The sequence below is a fragment of the Uranotaenia lowii genome, chromosome 1 (genome assembly GCF_029784155.1).
Source record: "Uranotaenia lowii strain MFRU-FL chromosome 1, ASM2978415v1, whole genome shotgun sequence".
Classification (NCBI taxonomy): Eukaryota; Metazoa; Arthropoda; class Insecta; order Diptera; family Culicidae; genus Uranotaenia; species Uranotaenia lowii.
The window spans coordinates 187,092,979-187,113,696 of NC_073691.1; the positions used below are offsets into that span (position 1 = coordinate 187,092,979).

General features: G+C 34.0%; 1 protein-coding gene across 1 annotated transcript in view; it reads right to left on the bottom strand.

The window, feature by feature from the left end:
- LOC129738221 (segmentation protein cap'n'collar) overlaps nt 1-20,718 on the bottom strand; it is a 120,512-nt gene that overhangs the window by 67,065 nt on the left and 32,729 nt on the right. The window contains exons 3-4 of the mRNA XM_055729413.1: nt 18,356-18,553; nt 18,153-18,233 (exon numbers count right to left, since the gene is read on the bottom strand). Coding sequence (XP_055585388.1) covers nt 18,153-18,233; nt 18,356-18,553 — 279 coding nt within the window. The remainder of the gene's footprint in view (nt 1-18,152; nt 18,234-18,355; nt 18,554-20,718) is intronic.

A 20,718-nucleotide genomic window follows, 5' to 3' on the forward strand; every position in this document is an offset into this window, starting at 1 on the left:
ATTATAAAACAAATGGATAGTTATCTGGAAATTTATGGTATTTGATGAATAACCTGAAGTCTAGCTATCTAACTTCTATCGATAGTGAGAAATCTTTCTCTATTATTTCAAATTTTTGCAGCTAGAATCCAGTTTGTCGGTTAAAGAACTTTGTTTTTAGGTCTTTGGTTTGCTTATTGAAATTTCAAGGCATTAAAAAAGTTTGCAATATTAAGATCTTCATGTTGAAATATTCGTTTTTAATTTTTCCCGGGATCCCGGGGATTCCTGGGAAAAGGATCGTGAGATTTCCCGATTCCCGGGAACGCTAAAATGGTCGGGAAAAGGACACTCTACTAAAATATCGAGAAAGGGGGCGGCGAGGGAAAAAAAATCTGAAAATCACTGCCCTAAGTGTTACTAATTTTTTTTTAACATTTACATATGAGATTCATGAGGATTTTTTTTCTATTACCGTACGATTTTGCGCTGAGGGTCCTCAGATTTTTTGCCGAAAATTCAATTTCGATTCAGTCCAGGGACGAAAAACCACCACAAAAAGTACACTTTCAAAAGTTTTATTTTCCGAAACATTTGAAGTTAGATTTCTCTAATTCTTCATTATTTTTCAATTGGAGTCATGAAATAAACGCAATGAAACTTTATTCGGGTGGGTGAAAACGTATCGTTGACATCTCGATAAATAAAGCATACTTTATTAGCTTTTAAAATAAAGTATTTAAAAAAATAAAAATAAACTTCTGCAAAGAAATTTGTAAAAAGGCTTTAAAAGGTGTTTAAAAGTCTCGTCTGCATTACAAAATATTCTGAGAAAAAATACCATTTTATATCCTTTTGAAGGTGAAATATATTCTCAACACATCATTTAACAGCCTTGGAACAAAACTATACTTATCAAAGCAGATAATTAATTAATCTGAGAAAAAATCTGCAAAGTCCAAGTGGGAGATCCCAAAAACAGCTGGAAATCAACCGTTCGACCAAAGTTCATGCGGTGAGTCATTTGAGAAGTCCTAGAAGATCTAACAGGGAGCTAAATGACAAAAATGACAAAAATGACAAAAATGACAAAAGCGACAAAAATGAGTAAAATGACAAAAATGACGAAAATGACAAAAATGTCAACAATGTCAAAAATGACAAAAATGTCAAAAAAGTGAGGATGATTGAATCCATAACGTTAAAGAATGTGAGAGGTTTTATCAAGCGCAATCCGAAAATTTCAACAGCGCAAGTGATCAAAAATTAGATTTTTTCTGACTGATTCGTCTAGCCGACTAAAAAACAGACCTGACTTCATTTCTACCAAAATAAAAAAGTTGTCCATCGGTAAAATAAACAAAATACGGTGGTCAAATCGTGCGCAAAACTTTTGGACCACTAGTCGTAAGATATTTTGAAAATTTTCGTTTAGCAGGCACCTGGCAGGTTTCAAGCCAAAAACTTTTCATTGGCAAGCCTCGCCTGTATTTACCTGAGATAAACAAGCAGAAAAAAATTGAAGAATCTGAGGACTTGAGGAGGCTGACAATCTGTGGAAGAAGCTCAGGGGTGCCCCCAGAGGAAAATTAAAATTAAAACGTTACTTTAATCATATTTCTTTAAGTAGTAGAAAATTAAGAAAGAAAAAGAAAATCGGAATTAAAATGCTTTATATAACAGGAAGGGGGCCACTTGAAATAATATCCCGAGAAGTTTCACTCGGCCATAAGTTAAGTGGGCAGTGGGCACCCTAGAGTTACAGAATTTTCCCTGCCATTTTTTGCAGATTTTTTTTTATAATACCTGGCAATATCTGGGCATTTAATCTCGAATTTTTCTACATAAAATCTGGACAAATCTTAGCAGAATTCGATGATAATTCGAAAAAAAAATCTACAGGAAAGTGACTCAATCCCTAAAGCTTTTCATTTTTTTTATCGAAACACGTCAGCAGCGTTCAAATCTCTGTTCAAACAAAAAAAAACAATTGGAATAAAACAAGCATAGAAAAAATTAGACCTTCATTTGCTTTATTTTTCCACTTTACTTTGAAAACCCGGGATGTCCAACTTAGTCCAGAGAATCTGGAATGCATACCCTACAATAAATAATACTCCACTTTCTCTTATTTATTGGATAAAGATAATATTCTTGGACTGTGCAGAGATTAAAGCTTTTTTTCTGATAAGTATTTTCTCCTCGTTTAAAACAAAATTAACGACTTTTATCCTAGATTTGTCAAAATTGAAAAAAAATTCAGAAATTTACAGTTTTTGAAAGAAAATTTGAAGAAATTTGAAGAAACTTGAAGAAATTTGAAAAAGTAAAAAAAAAATATTTAAAATCGTTTTAAATCGTAATTATTCTCGGGCTTTGTTGGGAATAAAACTAATGAAAACAGAAAATCTGGTTTGCTCACTTTGTAAGCCTAAGTATGGGTATGAATTATGCAAAATTAATCTTTGTTTTCCGATCATTATTGAAATCAGCATTGATTTAATTTTGATAAAAAAAAGGTAACCGTAGTTGACAAAATAGGATCAATCGACAAAACTGAGTTCCGCCATTGAGTTTTTTCCGATTTTGAAATTGTTATTGAAACTTTTCCAACTGATTTAGTCCAAATTTCACTTTTCTGATTCTGATGAACATTTTTTTTAAATTATCTTCTACTAAAGAAAATCCCCTGGATTCAACATATCATTCTCTAAATAACCATTCTCAAGTTATTATTATCAAAAAAAAAAAAATGCTGTCATAGTTGAATTGCAAATTTCATTGAACGATTCTCAAAACATGAATATTTCTGTATTTTCAATCTCATCTTATTCCAAATTTATGATTCTGTGCCTTGAAAATTTAATTTCCATCCTGAATTATCGTTTTTGAAGGTAACTTTTGTCACATTTAGAAGACCTTTTGACAAAAGCTTTATAATTATTTTTAGAACATTTTTTACATTTTTTAATAAATAAATAAATGAATAAATAAATGAATAAATAAATGAATAAATAAATAATTTTTAATTTTAAGTTTTAATCTGCCATTTCAAATATTTCAACCCATTACATGATCACTTTTTTTTGGTGTTTTAAAGTTATGAAAGGGAAATAAACATTTGGATTTGAATTTTAAATTTTGAAATTCCTGCTTTCCTCTGATTATAACTTTGATTCTCAATTTTGTACTTGAATTTCATTTGTAATTTCATAGTACGATTTAAATTGATACTTTGAATTGTTTGTCTGAATGAAACCCGATTTTCGGTTTTGAATTTCACTGTTAAACTGTCTGTATCTCCAGGAAATTAGAATGTAATTCTGTTGTATTTTTTTATTTAAGATTCTTTCTCTGAAGTCCTAATGTTACTTCCCAACAGTCATGAGGGAAATATTTATTCTGCTTAAGATTAAGCTCATACCAAGTGAAGGATAATCAAATGGAAATCAAACAGGTTCTGCTACAATAACTTTTTTTTAGAAGATATAGTTTTTTTAGATTCATCGTGAAATATGAAATATCTACAGGAAACGAATGTTTAATTTAAAAAAATAAAGATTTTTCTTACGGAAAATCATTGAACAAATCAAATGTCCTGTGTTCAAATAGAAATCAACTGTGATGTTATATTTTTCCAAAATAAAAAAAAAGACAATACCTAAGCGGTTCAGCTTTCTTCTCAGTAAATACCTGATCATTGTTTGAAGATTTTTAGTCATAATGGTTATTCGAAGGCAATGTAACGAACTTTTTATTCTTCCTTCGTTTTTTTTTAAATATTGTGTTCTCGGGACAGCATATAAAAAAAATGATTCAATCCGGCCCTGAGTTTAAACATCAAGAAGGAGAGGGGAGTAGGGGTGAATAAAAAATCAAATTTTCCATAAACTGGAACATATTGGACAAAAGCTTGGATACACCAATTTTGCATACCATCTACATTAAACAAAATCGAGAAATCGAGTTATTTTTGATCGAAAATTTAGAAAAATCTCGGATACAAAAGGTGATACAATTTCCATCTTTAAAAGTTTTCACTTTTTTAGCTTTTACTATTAAATTTTGGATAAATTTATCATTTTTTTTAAAATAACATACCTAAAACTTTTTTTATTTCCACCCTGCTGGATTTTCGGAAAAACCGAAGGGGGAGGGGGTGACCAAAGAAGAATTTCATATTTGTTCTGGCCTTAGCCTTACTTTGGTTTTTATCAACCGATTTCTTTTAAAAATGATTTGGCTCAAAGCTTAAATTATGACAAAAGACCGCATTTCGACTAGAGCTATGATAAAAAAAAAATAGTGTTAAAATTAGCTAGTCAGTTATAAATTTTAAAGGAATTTGACTGAGAACTGGTGACCCGAAGGGAACAAACTGTTAATCGAAAAACCGCTTTACCGTTTCATAATGAACTCGATACTTTTTATTGGTGAAAAAAATCCACCCTCTCTCTGGGGGTGTACGATCAATCAAACGGTAAGCACAACCCATCGGGGGGTAAATTACCCCACGAAGAATAATTCCCATTCCCATAAATATCCTTCGGTGAGAGATCCAATCAAAACTTCACCACGTGACATCGAAAAACATTACCACCCAACAACAAACCGCGCCCGTCCGTTCGTCCTCCCACCCCCTCACACGAGGAGGAGAGAGCATGGATATGGCGGCATCAAACTGATTGGACTGACCAACAAACCCAATCAGCCGCCAACCCGCGCCTCACTCATAATTCCATCCTTTCAAAGCTGGCAGGCCTCGGAGGAGACCTCTGGCTGGTTCGCGCTCGGCTCGGGGTTTATGGGGAACAGATAAATCCGTGGAGCATGGCACGGCTTGGGATAAATAGTTAAAATAAGCCTGCGATTGACCCAGCCCCGGTAGAATGAAATCCAACTCTGTAGAGCTGCAGCAGTCAGCAGGTCTCAGTAGGATTTCGAACGGTCGGTAAAAGTTTCCTCAACCATTTTTTTCCTCTTTTGAAAAATAATCAAATCATGACAAGGTTGTTTCACGTTTTTTCCCATCTAACCTCGCCCGGTCCTGCTCAGGGCTCGAGGTCCCTGCCAAAGTCGAAACCCAAACATACATACATACTTTTATAGGCACAAACACTTCGGGAAAAGTTTCATATCGACGAACAGTCGACGAGAACATATGAAAAGTGCGCGATATAAATCTGGCCCGCATAAGCCGTGCAATTAAGAAAGGCTCCGCGACTGTAGTTGAGCCGCTCGCTTTTCGAACTCAAGAGTTTTTCCTTTAACTGTGCCGGCACTCGCTGTGTTAAGGCGACCCGCGATGGGTTAACCCTTGCTATCCAGGACACAATTAAGCTGGGTAATAATATTAATGGCTGTTTCTAGCAGTTTCTCAAACTTTGATTCAACGTTTGGACTTTCAAATTTGGTTTTTCGTAAAAGTTTATAGGCCCTGAATTTTACTAACGAAAGCACAAGCGAATACGATCAGATTTAGAGTTTTCAGTTGATTTGTACACATTTTTAACTTCCTAGCTGGTGGATTTACGTTTTCGTGTGATTCTTTATATGTATGTTGCATTTAACCATATCTATTTTAACAAGCAACAAAGAGGTTAAAAATTGAAAAAAATGCCCCCATGACGTTTCAGGCCTTGAATATTTAGTTTTATAGATATTACATTTAGCCAGACTTCTAAAGAAAAATAAGTATAGAAGAATAAATTTGAAGCTTGTATTGCAACTCTCTATAATCATTTGAACTTCCGTACTTTTCATGCACAAAAGTTTGAAAAATCAAATCAATGTCTCAGAAGAAATTCCTTTAATGGTTGCTTTTTCAAAATTATTTTACAAGCGATGATGCTGGATGACGCGTATTTTTATTCCGTGTTAAAGTTATGTAGGTACAAGTTTCATACGAACATCTCTGAACAAACTAAACTATAAATAAATAATATTAGCACTTCCATCTGTACCGTTGAGCCGTCAACACGTACGCCGGAGCATCGTATCGTTGCTGTGTACCTGCAGGAACATTTTACATTATTTATTTTTTCCTTACCTGTATTTCAATCAGCACTTTTCAGTGCTAAAATTATTTTCATTTTCTTTTATTCATATTTTCTCTTTTCTTTCCAGCATGGGGAAGTCTTCGGCCGGCTCAAGGGCCGGAAGAAAACGGATTGCTGAACCTAATCCAGGGCCATCTGCCAAAAAAGTTGAAATTTCCAATTCATTCGATGTCCTTCATAACATTGGTGATGAGGAAATATTCATATTTAATTCTTATAAGAGTACTAAGAAACCTTCTTCTTCTTCTTATACTCTTAAAAACGAAAAGATTCCACCAATAACGGTCACGATTCCTGACTTCAATGCCTTTCGAAAAGAAATCGTCACTTTCGTCAAGGATGTGAAGATTTCTTTTCAGATCGGTCGAAGGGGAACTGCTCGTATATTGGCGGAATCTTTTAATGATTTTCAAAAAATTTTAAATTATTTGAATAATAAAAAACACCAATTTTTTACGTACGACACTAGAGGTGATCGTCCTTTTAAAGTTGTACTTCGTGGTCTCACCGGCGATCAGACACCGGATGAGATCACAAATGAATTAAATTCTTTGTTAGGTTTTTCTCCAATTCAAGTAATTCAAATGAGGAAAAGAACCAACACGAATAATACCAGTAGTGTTGGTTTTGCTCCTGAACTTTATTTGATCCATTTTAAAAAGGATCAGGTCAATAATTTGAAAATTTTGGAAAAGGCTCGTCTTATGTTTCATTGTCGAGTAAAATTTGAACCTTTTCGTAAATCCCATACCAATTTTTTACAAAATATTACGCAATGTCGTCGTTGTCAAGCTTTTTGTCATGGCACTAAAAATTGTAGAATGAATGCCAGATGCATGTTTTGCGGCTCATTCGATCATGAAAAATCTAAATGCCTTTTTGGTGGTGATAAGCCAAAAACAGAATTTTTTAAGTGTGCGAATTGCGCAGGTAATCATTCCTCGAATTCTCTAGATTGTCCCGTTAGGGCAAAAATTGTTGCTTCTAGGAAAAACCCCAAAGTTTCCAGAAAAGTTTCTTCTCCTCCTTCCTCTTTTTCGTCTTCACACGTCAGACCGGCAAACAACCTGCCTGTTCGCAGTCAGCCTCGGCCTACATTGGAATCACGGCTGGGTAATACCCGAAGTGATTTTAATGTTACCTGGGCTGATTCTGCGCCACAGACTCGTTGTTTATCGTTCTCAGAGGTGGTTGAAAATGGGTTGCCCTCTTCAGGTTTAACTAATAAAAATGGGAAAAAACCAAGTCTCAACGTTCATGCGAAGGCTTGGGAAAATCCCCGAAATTCAAATACTTTTTCTTCTCCTTCCTCTTCTGATTCTAACAATTTTGTTGATTTGGGTGAGATTACTGAGGAAAAATTAAAATTTTTGCATCAAAATTTAATGGAAATGATGCAACTTATGTTGAAAGCAAATTCAATGTTTGAAGCTTTCCAAACATCTTTTAATTATGCTAACAAAATTATTATGACTTTACGATTCCCTCATGGATCCAAATAGATGTTTAAATATTATGAATTGGAACGCTAGATCTTTGCTGGCTAACCAAGACGAGTTCATTTTATTTTTGAAAACTCAAAACATACATATTGCTGCCATCACTGAAACTTTTTTAAAGCCAGACAATAACTTGAAAAGCAATGCTTTCTTTAAAATTTTACGAAATGATCGACTTGATCGACAAGGTGGGGGTGTAGCTATTGTCATCAATAGTCGTCTCAAATTTAGACTTCTTCCTTCTTTCAATACAAAAGTCTTAGAAACAATTGGAATTGAATTAGAAACTTCTATGGGGAAAATTATAATTGTTGCCGCATATTTGCCTTTTCAATGTAGCGGTGAACAGAAAAATTTTTTGAAGGGAGATTTACAAAAACTCACCAGAAATAAATCTAAATTTTTTATTATTGGTGACTTTAATGCAAAACACCGATCTTGGAATAATATTTCATCAAATTCAAATGGGAATATTTTGTTTAATGACTGCTCTGCAGGTTATTATACTGTTGAATATCCTAATGGGCATACTTGTTTTTCTTCAATTAGAAATCCCTCCACAATTGATTTGGTTCTAACGGATTTAGGCGAGCATTGTAGTCAATTAGTTACTCATGCGGACCTCGATTCAGACCACCTTCCAGTAACATTTTCTTTATCCCAAAGTCCCATTGAAAACCCTTTAAAATCAACTTTTAATTTTCAAAAGGCTAACTGGGAGCGATATATGAATTTTATTGAACGTAATTTAGATGTAAACGTTCCATTGAATTGAATAGAAGATATTGATTTGGCTGTAGAAAATTTGACAACTTCAATAGTCAATGCTAGAGCCGCTTCAATACCCAAAGTTAAACATAAATTTAATCAACCTTTAATTGATGATGATCTTCAGTTTTTGATACGACTGAAAAACATTCGTCGACGCCAATTTCAACGAACTAGGGATCCTTATTTGAAATTTATTTATTGCGACCTTCAAAAAGAGATCAAACGTCGTTTAAATTTCATTCGTAAAGAAAATTTTGCTAAAGCAGTAGAGGACATAAAACCCTACTCAAAGCCATTTTGGAAATTAACTAAAATTCTAAAAAAGCCCCAGAAGCCAATTCCTACTTTGAAAGATGGGGATAAACTTCTTTTAACTAATTCAGAAAAAGCTCAAAAATTAGCCCAACAATTTGAGTCTGCTCATGATTTTAATTTAAACGTTGTAAGTCCAATTGATGCTCAAATTTCCCTTGAATTTGATGATATTCTTTCTAAGCAAATTGTGTTTGAAAGTTCTTGTGAGACAAATATTGATGAACTTAAATTGATTTTCAAAAAATTTAAAAATATGAAAGCCCCGGGGGAAGATGGGATTTTCTATATTCTTATTAAAAAGTTGGCTGAAAGCACTTTAAATTTTTTAGTTAAAATCTTCAATAAATGTTTTCACTTGGCTTATTTTCCCAATAAATGGAAAAATGCCAAAGTAACTCCAATTTTGAAACCTGGAAAAAGTGCTTCAGAGCCTTCAAGTTATCGACCAATTAGTTTGCTTCCTTCTTTAAGTAAACTATTTGAGAGAGTTATTTTGAATAGAATGATGATTCACATTAATCAGAATTCTATTTTCCCTGATGAACAATTTGGTTTTCGTCATGGACATTCTACTACACATCAACTTTTGAGTGTAACTAATATGATTAACGCTAGCAAATCTGAGGGTTATTCAACTGGTGTTGCTCTTCTTGATATTGAAAAAGCTTTTGACAGTGTTTGGCACGAAGGTTTAGTAGCTAAATTAGCTCGATTTGATTTTCCTGTATATCTCACCAAAATTATTCAAAATTATTTGACTAGCCGAACTTTGCAAGTAAGCTATCAAAATTCATGCTCTGAAAGGATACCCATTAGAGCTGGTGTCCCTCAGGGTAGTATACTTGGGCCTATTTTATACAATATTTTTACTTCTGATCTTCCTGATGTCCCAGAAGGAAAAGGTAGAAGATTATTTGCTGACGATACTTTGCTTTCAGCCAAAGGTCGAAATTTACGGGTGGTACGCAGTAGATTGCAACAAAATTTAAATTCCTTTTTGAATTACTTGAAAATGTGGAAAATTTCTCCTAACGCTTCCAAAACTCAACTTATTTTATTTCCCCATAAGCCAAGAGCAAATTTTTTAAAACCTAATGAAAATCATTCCATAACTTTTAATGGGGTTTCTTTAGAATGGTCTGATCACGTGAAGTACTTGGGACTCACACTTGATCGGAATCTTACTTTTAAAAATCACATTGAAGATATTCAATCTAAATGTAATAAATACACTAAATCTCTTTATTCTCTCATCAACAGGAAATCCCGGTTGTGTCTGCGAAATAAGATGCTCATCTACAAACAAGTTTTCCGACCAGCGATCATGTATGCAGTTCCGATTTGGTCTAGCTGCTGCGCGACGAGGAAGAAAGCCATCCAGAGGATGATTTTGCGGCTTCCACCTTGGCACAGCACCGAAGATCTTCATCGGATTGCGGGCATTGAATCGATCGGAGAGATGGCCAACAAAATTATCTCCAACTTCAGAGGCAAATCGATGCAGTCTTCCATCGCAGAGATTCGTTCTCTTTATGTTTAGTTTAATTTTAGGATAGTGTTTAGTTTTAAGTATAAAATATTTTTGCTATTACAGGATGTTCTCCTACATTAAAAACTTGATTGCGCTCAGCAAATTTAAATCTTATAAATAAATTTTTATAATCTAGTTAACTATAGGGCTATGAACAGCTCATTATTGAGCTGAACACCTAGTTTAATGCAATAATGTAATATAAGTGTAATGATGATTTGATACAAATAAAGACATATTAAAAAAAAAAATAAAAAAAAAAAATAAAAAAAAAATAAAAAAAAAAATAATAATAATAATAATAATAATATTATATCGTATACGGATTATTAAATCATAAGGTTCTATAAAATGCACAGCAGGAAAATTTTGACCTAACAACCCAAAAAATCGAAATTCTCACACCCACAAATCAGACTCTACTCCAATAATGAATTTCTTTGGAGGTGGAATTATAGGTATAAGATTCTATGCCGCACCGGCATTAACAAGCTTCCTAATAATTGTCTTCCAAGCGCAACCGCATGGCATGTCTGAAAGAAACCAAATAAAACATATCCCATATCCTGTTACAAGACAAAGCGGGATGGAAACAATCAGCCAGCAAGGATTATTTGGTAATCGGCAGCGGCAGAAAGACTATGACAATAAACCTTCATTTGCTAACCAAATCAGATGGAGCACTGAGTAAGATATCAGACTAGCAAGCCGAGATGAGATGTTGCAGTGAGTTCGATTCCCACTAGTTTTTTTTTGGGGTGAGTTATCCAATAGAATGAATATCCCAAAAAATGTTTTTTCTTGTTTTGCCTGAATGTAGTAGTCATGCATCACTTTGCTTGGAAGCTCGAGTCTTTATGTCAGTAGTGCTTTTCTTATCGTATCATCTTTGGTACAGTACATTTTTCAGCGCATTTTCGGCACAGAAATTTGCTAAACAGACATTGGACTTTTGAAACCTCTTTTATGAGTGCAGGAGTTCAAATCTGCCGGCAGATCTGACCGGATACATCTTAGTGGAGTTATATTTGCCCTTTTTTTGTCCAGAAAAAAACAACAGTTATAACTTCGTGAAAATGAATTTGAGCTTAAAAAATTCAGCAAAAATGTATTTTGAAAATATTCCGATGTGATGTGGAATTTGATGAAGTGTGACAGGATTTACAAGTTCGATATGTAAGCCCTCTTTCTGTTTTGATCAATTAACTGTTTAAGAAGGTAAATTCTCATACAAAATTGGATATTTTTGGCATACATTAGGCCGGAACAAATTTCAAATCCATCTTTTGTCACTCGGCGTTGGAACATCGCGAGGGGGGGGACAATAAAAAATAATGCGAAAAACAAATAAATTGAAATAAGTTGCACGGAAGCTTGTATGCAAAAAAAAATTGCATACTATACCGTTGCACAAAACTTCTAAATCAAGTAATTTTGTATTGAATAAATCAATCAAATCAAGAAAACAAAAAGTAAAATAACTTCCATCATCTTAAATTTGTTTTTTGGTCTTTTAATCTTTCAGATATTGGAATTTTTTATCTAAATTTACATAAATTACTTCAAACTTTATTTATTTCCCCCTTCGGGTTTTTTGAAATTTCGAAGGGGGGGGGGGGGGGGGGTTGACAAAAGAAGAAATTGATATTTGTTCCAGCCTTATTGGATAAATCGAAAATTTGAAGGGTGGTTTAAGTCATTATTAAGATTGACTTATATTTGATGTTTATTTTGATGAAATTATTAATAACTCGGTTGAGATTAAAAGCAATTATTTCATAACATGACATAATGCTCAAAGGGCTAAAAGGGGCAAACAGGTCGCTTCTTGAGATGTTCACACCTGTCAAAGGTCCCATTCAAATAATTTCAATTATTTTAAAACCCTTCAGATCGCTTTTTTAAAATACAATGGCTTAAAATCTAATTTTGTTAAGACATATCTAGAAGATAAATAGCTTATTTCTGGGTAATTAAGGTCACCTCGACGGCAGATTTGAATTTCTGAGAAAATTTCACGTACCTATACAAGTCATATTTCGGGTCCTTAAACCTGCGGCTTAAGTTTTTTTTTTGGATTTTGGAGCCAAATTTTCTCACTTTGCAATGAGGCAGCAAAAAGTGTCATTACTCATTTTTTGCTACGACTATTTTGTAAATGTTGAATATTGTGTGGAAGGAAAATAACATTTAAACTGATTCAAGATATTTTAACAGCCGTAGGAAGAAACGGCACATAAGAGGGCGACAACACTTTTTCTATAATATTTTTGCCTGAACAATGCATACATAACTTATAGTAAAAATATACAAAGGTTCCATATTTTTATTCACAATAAAAGTTGGTTATTTACTTTGAATTCTAACTTTAAAAAAAAAATCCTAGAAATTGCCAATTTTTCGATGACATTTGAAAACTAAATAAGAGATTTGAGAATTTCATTTTTAAGAAAACTTTTTTTATTTACTTTAATTAGCAAGTAAAAAGCTAATTCTTTTTAACTTCAAATATAACCCGTTTGCGGTTCAAATCAGATTTATTTTCTACTCTTGAAAACTCGATTAAAATTTAAGATTTAAGTATGAAACTTTGTTATTTTCATGAAACCAATAAAATATATTTCCAGCTGAATTTTTTCTTGAAGATAAATCACAAGTTCTTTCACCAACCAAAATTTATGTTATACATTTGTTTCATAATTAGGCCGGAACAAATTTCTAAATCCTTCTTTTGTCACTTCGAGTTGGAAAATCGCGAGGGGGAGGATAATAAAAAATAATAAATTGGAATACATTGCACGAAAGATTTTATGCAACTAAATTCCATACTTTATCATTGCACAAAACCTATAAATCATGTATTTTTTTATCGAAAAATTCAATAAAATCAAGAAAACAAAAGGTGATAAAACTCCCAGCTTCCACAATTTGTGTTTTGCTCTTGTAATCTTTCGAATATTTGATCAATTTTTCAAAATTTCCATAGAATACATTAAACTTTATTCATTCTCCTCTTTGGTTTTTTTGGAAATTTAAAAGGAGGGGGGGGGGGTGTCAAAAGAAGAAATTGATATTTGTTCTGGCCTAAGAGTCCTGTGAATATTTTTAAAAAAATTTAATCTAGATTTTTAAATAACTAGATCTTCAAAATGATTCCAAATTTTATTTTATATTTGGAATTTCTGAATAAAAATTATGAAGCTACGAACTCCTGCTATTTGAATCGTTAATCAAACTCTCACTTTAATATTATAATCTCGATTATAAAACTTTACTTCAAGCTGAATCTGAATATGAGTTTTTAATTTTTTTTTTTTAATCCGAGTCTGAAACTTAGGTTCAAAATCAATTCTGAATTCAGAATTGGAATACGAAATTTGAATTTAAGTTCCCGATAATAACTCTTACATATTAATTACTAACCAAAAAGCGTAATTTGTATCAGAGTCTTTAACCGGAAATCTTTTATTTGCATTTGGAAATAGATTTCAATCTGAATTCTTTCTTCAATTATTTCAGAAATTGAACTTATGAATTTTAATAAAAATTGCGCAAAATAACTCTGTTTGAATTCGGGTTCTTCTTTAATGAAACTTGCTTAAGTTCCGAATCCAGGGTGGCCACTCAAAATCAAATTTTTATTTCCCGCATTTTTCCAATTTTTTTCCCGCATGGTCTCACGAAGTTCCCGTTTTTATACAACAGAAAACCAAACAAAAATCCGAATATTCATTTTTGAAACCATATAAACGTCAATCGATTAAGCTTTTTTTAGTGGTAAATGATGTTTAAATGGTTTGTTTCAGTAATGTTCACCAATTAACCTAAAAATCATTAGATTGATAAGCAGGATTTTTTTCAATTTTTAAAACTATATAACTCGATTCGAAAAAGAGTTTATAAATTAAAATGTGTTTGATTATCATTTTTCAAATTTATTTGTATCTCATATATTTTTAAGTGCTTTAATTTTTCGTCCATTAAGCTTGCCTCTCTATGGGCGTCGGAAAGCACCTTCAATTTTTTTGCTTCCTTATCCTCCTTTTCTGCCTCTCGCTTCCATTTCGCTATAGTTTTTTTCAGATTTTCTTTCATTTTAAGGATTTTTTTTTAAATTTTTTTAAGGACTCGACATATCTTGAGTGAGAATTGCGGGCATACTGGATTAACGATTTTTTTATCGTTATAGCTGTCACCCCCCCGAGATTTATTTCTGAGAGTTCAATTCCAATAAGTGTTTTTGATTTTAAGTTCAGGCGTTCAGGCTTTACAACTTTCTCCATCAATCTCTTACAAGCCTGAAATCTTCGAAGAGAAACGGAACCATCGGTGCTTCTGTCTGATACTCGTGTAAAAAGAACTCAACAGTCGAAGCGGCCGTAACAAAAAACTCATTTTTGGTCTACAGCTTTAGTGACAATGTCAAATACCTTCGACCGGGAAATCGATGGAAAAGATCGCTTAAAATTTTAATGGTTTTCCTTAATCTTTTACTGCTCTTGTTTTTTTTTTACCTCGTCGACAAACCGTTTGAGGTACGGTAGCATTTTGGCAGCACGTTCTGCGACGCGTTCATTTTCCATTCAGCGAGCGTCACAAAATTTTAACGGAAATATAGTTAAACCCGTTACTGCAGTATAATCTGCCCTTCTAAGTGGGATGTTTTTGAACAGGCTAGAACCTCACTAGTTAGTTCCTTGAGCATTTTCCAATTTATTGCTGGACCATCTATAGAATACTGGATCACTTGTTTCAGTAGATCAGGATTTTTCGAAAAACATAGTTTTACGCCATTGAGAAGGTCATTCGAGCGCGTCGAATAAGAATGTAGAACCAATATACCTTGCTCCAACTAGGTTTGTGTTTTGATTCCAGAAGCGCACACTAATATCTACATATTTGTTGCTTCTGCACAATCTTATTTAACATTTCGTCAAATCAGAATACGAACTCGCTGCAATTCTGTAGTAAATTGAAAACATCATTCAAAAAATAGAGAGCAATACCGTGTAAAATCAAATAGCTTTTTTCCCATTTCTATTCGATTAGCAATCTAGCTCTTCGGGAACATCATTTTGTTGTTCAATGAAGCAAGTTCAAACTAATCGAAACCGATCCAGTTCAGCAGGAGGATTCGTTTCGACCTGGTAGAAATCGATCGAAATCAATTGGAAGGCGACTGGTGATCAATTGTCAATCCATTTCTACTTGTTTCGACCTATTTCGACTAAACTTCATTGAACAGATTTCAACTGAGCCAAAAATTCCCGACTTCTCGAAAAAATTCCCGGCTTTTTCCCGCTTTTTTCCCGTTGGATTTCAAATCCCGTCTTTTTCCCGCTTTTCCCGTTTTTCCCGGATGGGTGGCCACCCTGCGAATCTGTATAAGTGTAAAAAAATAAAAATTTGAAATCCAAATCTTAAAAATTGTTCATAATATCAAGTATTTTCCATAATATTTCGAAATGATGAGTTTTGAATATGGAAAATGCCACTTGTTTCAGTTTGAAATGAAAACCAAGATCGAATCATGATTTTGTTTAAAGGATGATAAACTGGAATGCAAGAATAATTAACTGGATACAGAATCCGAAATCTGATCACAGACATCGAATTTTAATGATAATGAGTAGCACTTAAACCACAAAATTTTGAGTAATTCTAACACAAGCTTTTTAGATATTTTTCGGTGAGTATCCGAGCCGTGTAAATTCGGGCTTTTTCCTAAATATTCACCAATATCAAAATTATTCAATGAAAATTATTAAGAAAAATACTTGGATTTTTTTTATTGAAATACATACCTCAGTCATTTTTAAATCATATTTTAATCTTCCAAAAATCGTTAATGTTAATTTTTATAAAAATTGCTCGAAAAATTTGTAAGCAAAAAACCTAATTCGGATGACTGAATCTAAATTTTTGTTTTCTTTTGAAAATAAAGCGAAAATATATAAATATTCGGGCAAAATCTGGACAATCTGACAAGTTAAGTCTAATCTTATTGAAATTCAACATTTGAGACTAAATCTTTTATTAACAAGTGAGGAAATTTTCGAAAAACTGAAGTAGATGGTTGACCTAGAATAAGATTTCGAGGTTTTTGTTTTTGTTCTGAGTCGAGATTGTTACTCTTGAATCATTTTGGTCGTTCATCTGAATTTGATTAAAAATTATAAATTTTGAGTATAAAAAAGAGCATTTCGCTTGGTTTTTTTTGGACGAGTTGTTACCTTAGAAAATAAAAAAAAAAATCAAAGCTATTGAACCCTCGACTATAATCGAAACAAAACAAAAAGTGGAAAATTTAACAAAATGTGACTTAAAGATCTTTTGTTATCATTTTCAAATGTATACTACATGAACGAAATTTATCAAAAATATTTATTCCAATATGTCAATCATTTAGGAATCATATGAATTTCGTAATGCCTTAATTTCAGTAGAAAGGTTATCTCTAGTTTTTTTTAGAAAAAGTTTTATAAAATGTTACTTTTGGTTGCTTATCTGCGTATCTAATGAAAGATTGATTGTGTCCAAAAAATATAAATTTTCCCCTGAAGGGTTGTAGACAAACTTTTAGAATTCTTCATATATCAGACTTTAAACCTGAGAAATAAAAAGTAATATAGCCGATAAAAGGCCAATCTACCTTTTATCTTTCGACTTGTTTGATTTTTAATAAAGTTGATTTTTTTTTTCGCTCTACGAAAATGCTTCTTATTCATGCACGGAATCAAGTATCGTTCTAATTTTTGGAGCATAGAAATTTGAAATTACATGCTTTCAGAATTTGTAAAAGACGGCGAATTTTTAAATTTATCAAAAACAGATACGACGAAAATAAGAAAATGGGATCAAGTATCCCCATTCTCTCCTAAACTTTTTTTTTCAACCCGGGTAAACTGGGTGGGTTATTGATGATTTGAACACGTGAACTATATCAATAGGAATTGAATTTTTACGTACAGTTCGTAATTTTTCATCATCATAAAATTATTCTAGTCTAAATTTATGAAATTTTATTCAGTCGAGGTTCTGTTAGAAAGGTTATTTCCAATACAAGCCAACCTCAAGTTGAATAATCCGATGAGGTCAACGGAGGGTTAACCCGAAAATCTAGCAACCAATCGCCGCCAAAGCCAACCAACCAGCTAATCAGCATCGTACGGGGACCCCGCCGACTGACTGAACCGGGAAAAGGACCATGGCGGGATATCAGAAATCAATCTTGGAATCCGTTGTTAGAGGTAGGTAATTTCTTTATGTGGCTTTTTTCTTCATTTATTTTATTTTTCTACAGTCTTTCAATCGGTCTCACCTGACTACTATCAAACAGTTCATCATTCGGGGGGATGATTATTATTCGAAGCGGGGGTTAACCGAATGGTACTTAATTTGGCCAATTGTGGCAGTGAATCAAGTGATGCATTCAAGAATATCGGAGGCCTTCGGTTGAAGGTTTTGTAAAGTTGTTGAGAGAACTGTATAATGGAGACAAACAGAGAAGAAATCTCGAATGTTCCAATTATTTTATGATTTAATTATTTTCAAAGATTTTCTTTTGTAAAACAAAATCAACAAATTTCTGACTGTTTAAAGTCAGATGTGTCCTTTCTAAAGAGTTCTGTCAAAATACACATTTTTTTCCAAACCAATCGAGACCCATTGAATCCTAACTAAATTTGTTGTATTGAGAAACCTGACATGACAAGGCTTAATTTCCCTTAAAAAAAAAAGGGCAATAATTTTTGGAATACCTAACAAATTGTTCTAAACGCACTAAGGGTTTATGTTATCTGCACACATAAAATTCGTCAAATTTGTTTTATCAACGCGCAAGCTATATCTAATACTTCAAATTTATATCTTCCTCCCAAACGACTTAAATGTCCTTCTGCAACCCGAAATTTGATTGATTTCTTTACTAAGCCGGTTTCAACAGATAAGCTGTTTATGTTTGCGATTTCTCGTGATTAAAAATAATAATAATCAAACTGACTCACCGGTTTCGCCATCGATCGTGTAGGACAGTCCAGCCCAGGGATCCTCTACCTCGGCTTCCTTTTTATCATTCTTCTGCCAAACGCCAATCAAGACCACACCGAAAATGGGTAGAAAAATCGTATAAATTACTCTGTTTAATCCAAGCTAACGGCAAAATTTATTGCATTTCACAACAATATGGCTGTAGCACCCACCTTATCATCATCTTTCTTGATCTCCAGCAGCACCTTCAGCTTCTCCAGATCATCCTCGGAGCTGTTGGTAGCGGTTTTGTCCAGTGATTTCTGAGCTGTTCCGATGGCGTTACCGGAAGTGGACGTCGCGATCGGAGGCGTTAGAGTGAAGCCCAGATCCACATCCTGCTTCCAGAGCACCTCGATGAGGTCCATTTCCTGCAAAAATGAAACGAAACAAAGAGAAAAACAACTAGTTAAATTGCTGCGTAGACGACTCTTGACGCGTGACGTCGACAAATAGTTCGGGTAGGACAGTTCTGCCTTGCTTAACTACTGACTCTACTAAATACTACGTCCCAGAGTATGACGAACCTTTCGATTATGTTTCATCGAAATCACTACCGGGCAACGAGATATCGAATTTGGTTTGAGCGCCTTGCCCCGAAGAAGCGCGCGGCTTATCTAATCTCGGGAATAGGTCTAATCGAAGAGACGAGAAACACGAAAACCCCGAAAGACAATTGGCGACTTGGAAAACACTCTTGCAAAAGATATCTGGTCGTTCTTGAACAAACCAAGGAAAGAAAAAGCTAAATATTTTCCAATGCTTAGTGCAAACGGAAGGAGCCAGTAATTGAGTTGGTCCGGATGGGTACCGAAAATGATAAAGACTGGTGCTGCCTGGAACCGCTGTCTGATTTCGTGGTTATCATCTCAAGTTTCACAGAGCTTGTCCAGCAGCTTCTCTGCTCCCCGATCCATGTGTATTTGTGTACACAAAGTGGGTACTCAAACGAAAAATGTTGATAAGGCAACGTGAGCTCAACGTACTACGTAGTGGCGGCGGCGCGAAATTTTAGTAAACAGCTCCCGCGTAGCTAAGCACCCTAAGCTCGGCTGTGAGGAGAGTCAGCGTGTACTTGTGCTGTTATCACTGAAAAAAGTAAATTGTTCGTAAACTCACACTTTTAAGTAGGAAACTTTCCCGGAGAAAAAGGTTGCTTGCAATTTTCTGTGCTTTTAAGCTTTGCCTGTTAAGACATTAAGCTTCTTCGAGTTAACTCATGGGTGTAGAGCAGGATCTTACATAAAATGTGTATTCCGAGATACCTAAATCTATATATTTAAGGTTAGATACATTTCTCTAAAGCAAGGAAATAGTTTATGCTTTGAGACCCTCATAATACCTATGAAATGTTTTTTTTGAAACATTTTTTTTACAGGCGAGCCGTGGTGAAACGGTTGAGGATATCTTATAGTGAAAAAGTTCAAAAGGTAACAACTATACTATCGACATTAGCTGATATGTTAGGTCTAGGAACATAAGGGTGGCAATGGATGTATGGGGAAAAAATTCTTGATCAAATTTTGAAAACCATAAACGCATACATTTTGTAGATTGGCCCAAAAAACTGACCTGTGCAAATTACAGCTCAATCGGAATTGATTTAGGGGTACTTCAAAGCGCTCAAAGTTTCGGTTTTTTTTTACCATCAAAAATCATCTAAGGCAGGGGTTTTTAGATCGTGCTCCGCGGAGCACTTGGTGCTCCGCGAAGCTTTTGAAAGTGCTCCGCGACGTACGCAACGAAAATCGTAAACCAACTTTGAAAAACTCTGATATTTTTTTCGTTTCATTTTTATCCAAACATGATAAAAAAATTCACAGGGCATTTAGTACGAACGAATAAATTTTGTTAACTTTGTTTTTACTGGCGGCTGAATCCCTGCAGGGAGGTTGGCAAAGGATGGCGGATTGTCAAAATGCACTGCTATGATATACAACGTTGTGTTGCAGGACTGAGTGTGCAAAAGCAAAACACTCAATGTACTTGACGAGCTACCGATTGGAAAAGCTGGAAAAGTGCATAATACTATTGCTGAAAACTTAATCAAACCTTGAATTCAAGAAGTCGTCCGTATCATGGTTAATAATAAAACAGTGGAATTAGTAAATTCGATTTCCATGTCTGACAACACGGTTTTTCGGCGAATTTATGACATGGCTGAAGATGTTAAAGGGGATTAAGAACTTCGACGAATCCACGGATGTAGCAGGACTAGCAATTCTGATGATATTTGTTCGCTATCAAGGTTCTGAATGTTTCGAAGAAGAGCTAAATAATTGATGATTATGTCACGGACAACAATATTCCATGGGGAAATTGCATTGATGTATTTATGGCCGGTGCGAAAGCTATAGTTGAAATACTGCTGGAGTCGTTGCCAAGATCAAAGAAAAGACCAAAAGTTGCGGTAGTAGTTGTACAAACTTCATCGACATGCACTTGCTATAAAGAAACTATCATCATCTTTGAAGGAAGTCTTGGACGAAAGCATAAAAATAATCAACTTTATTAAGGCTCGACCGAAAAATTCAGG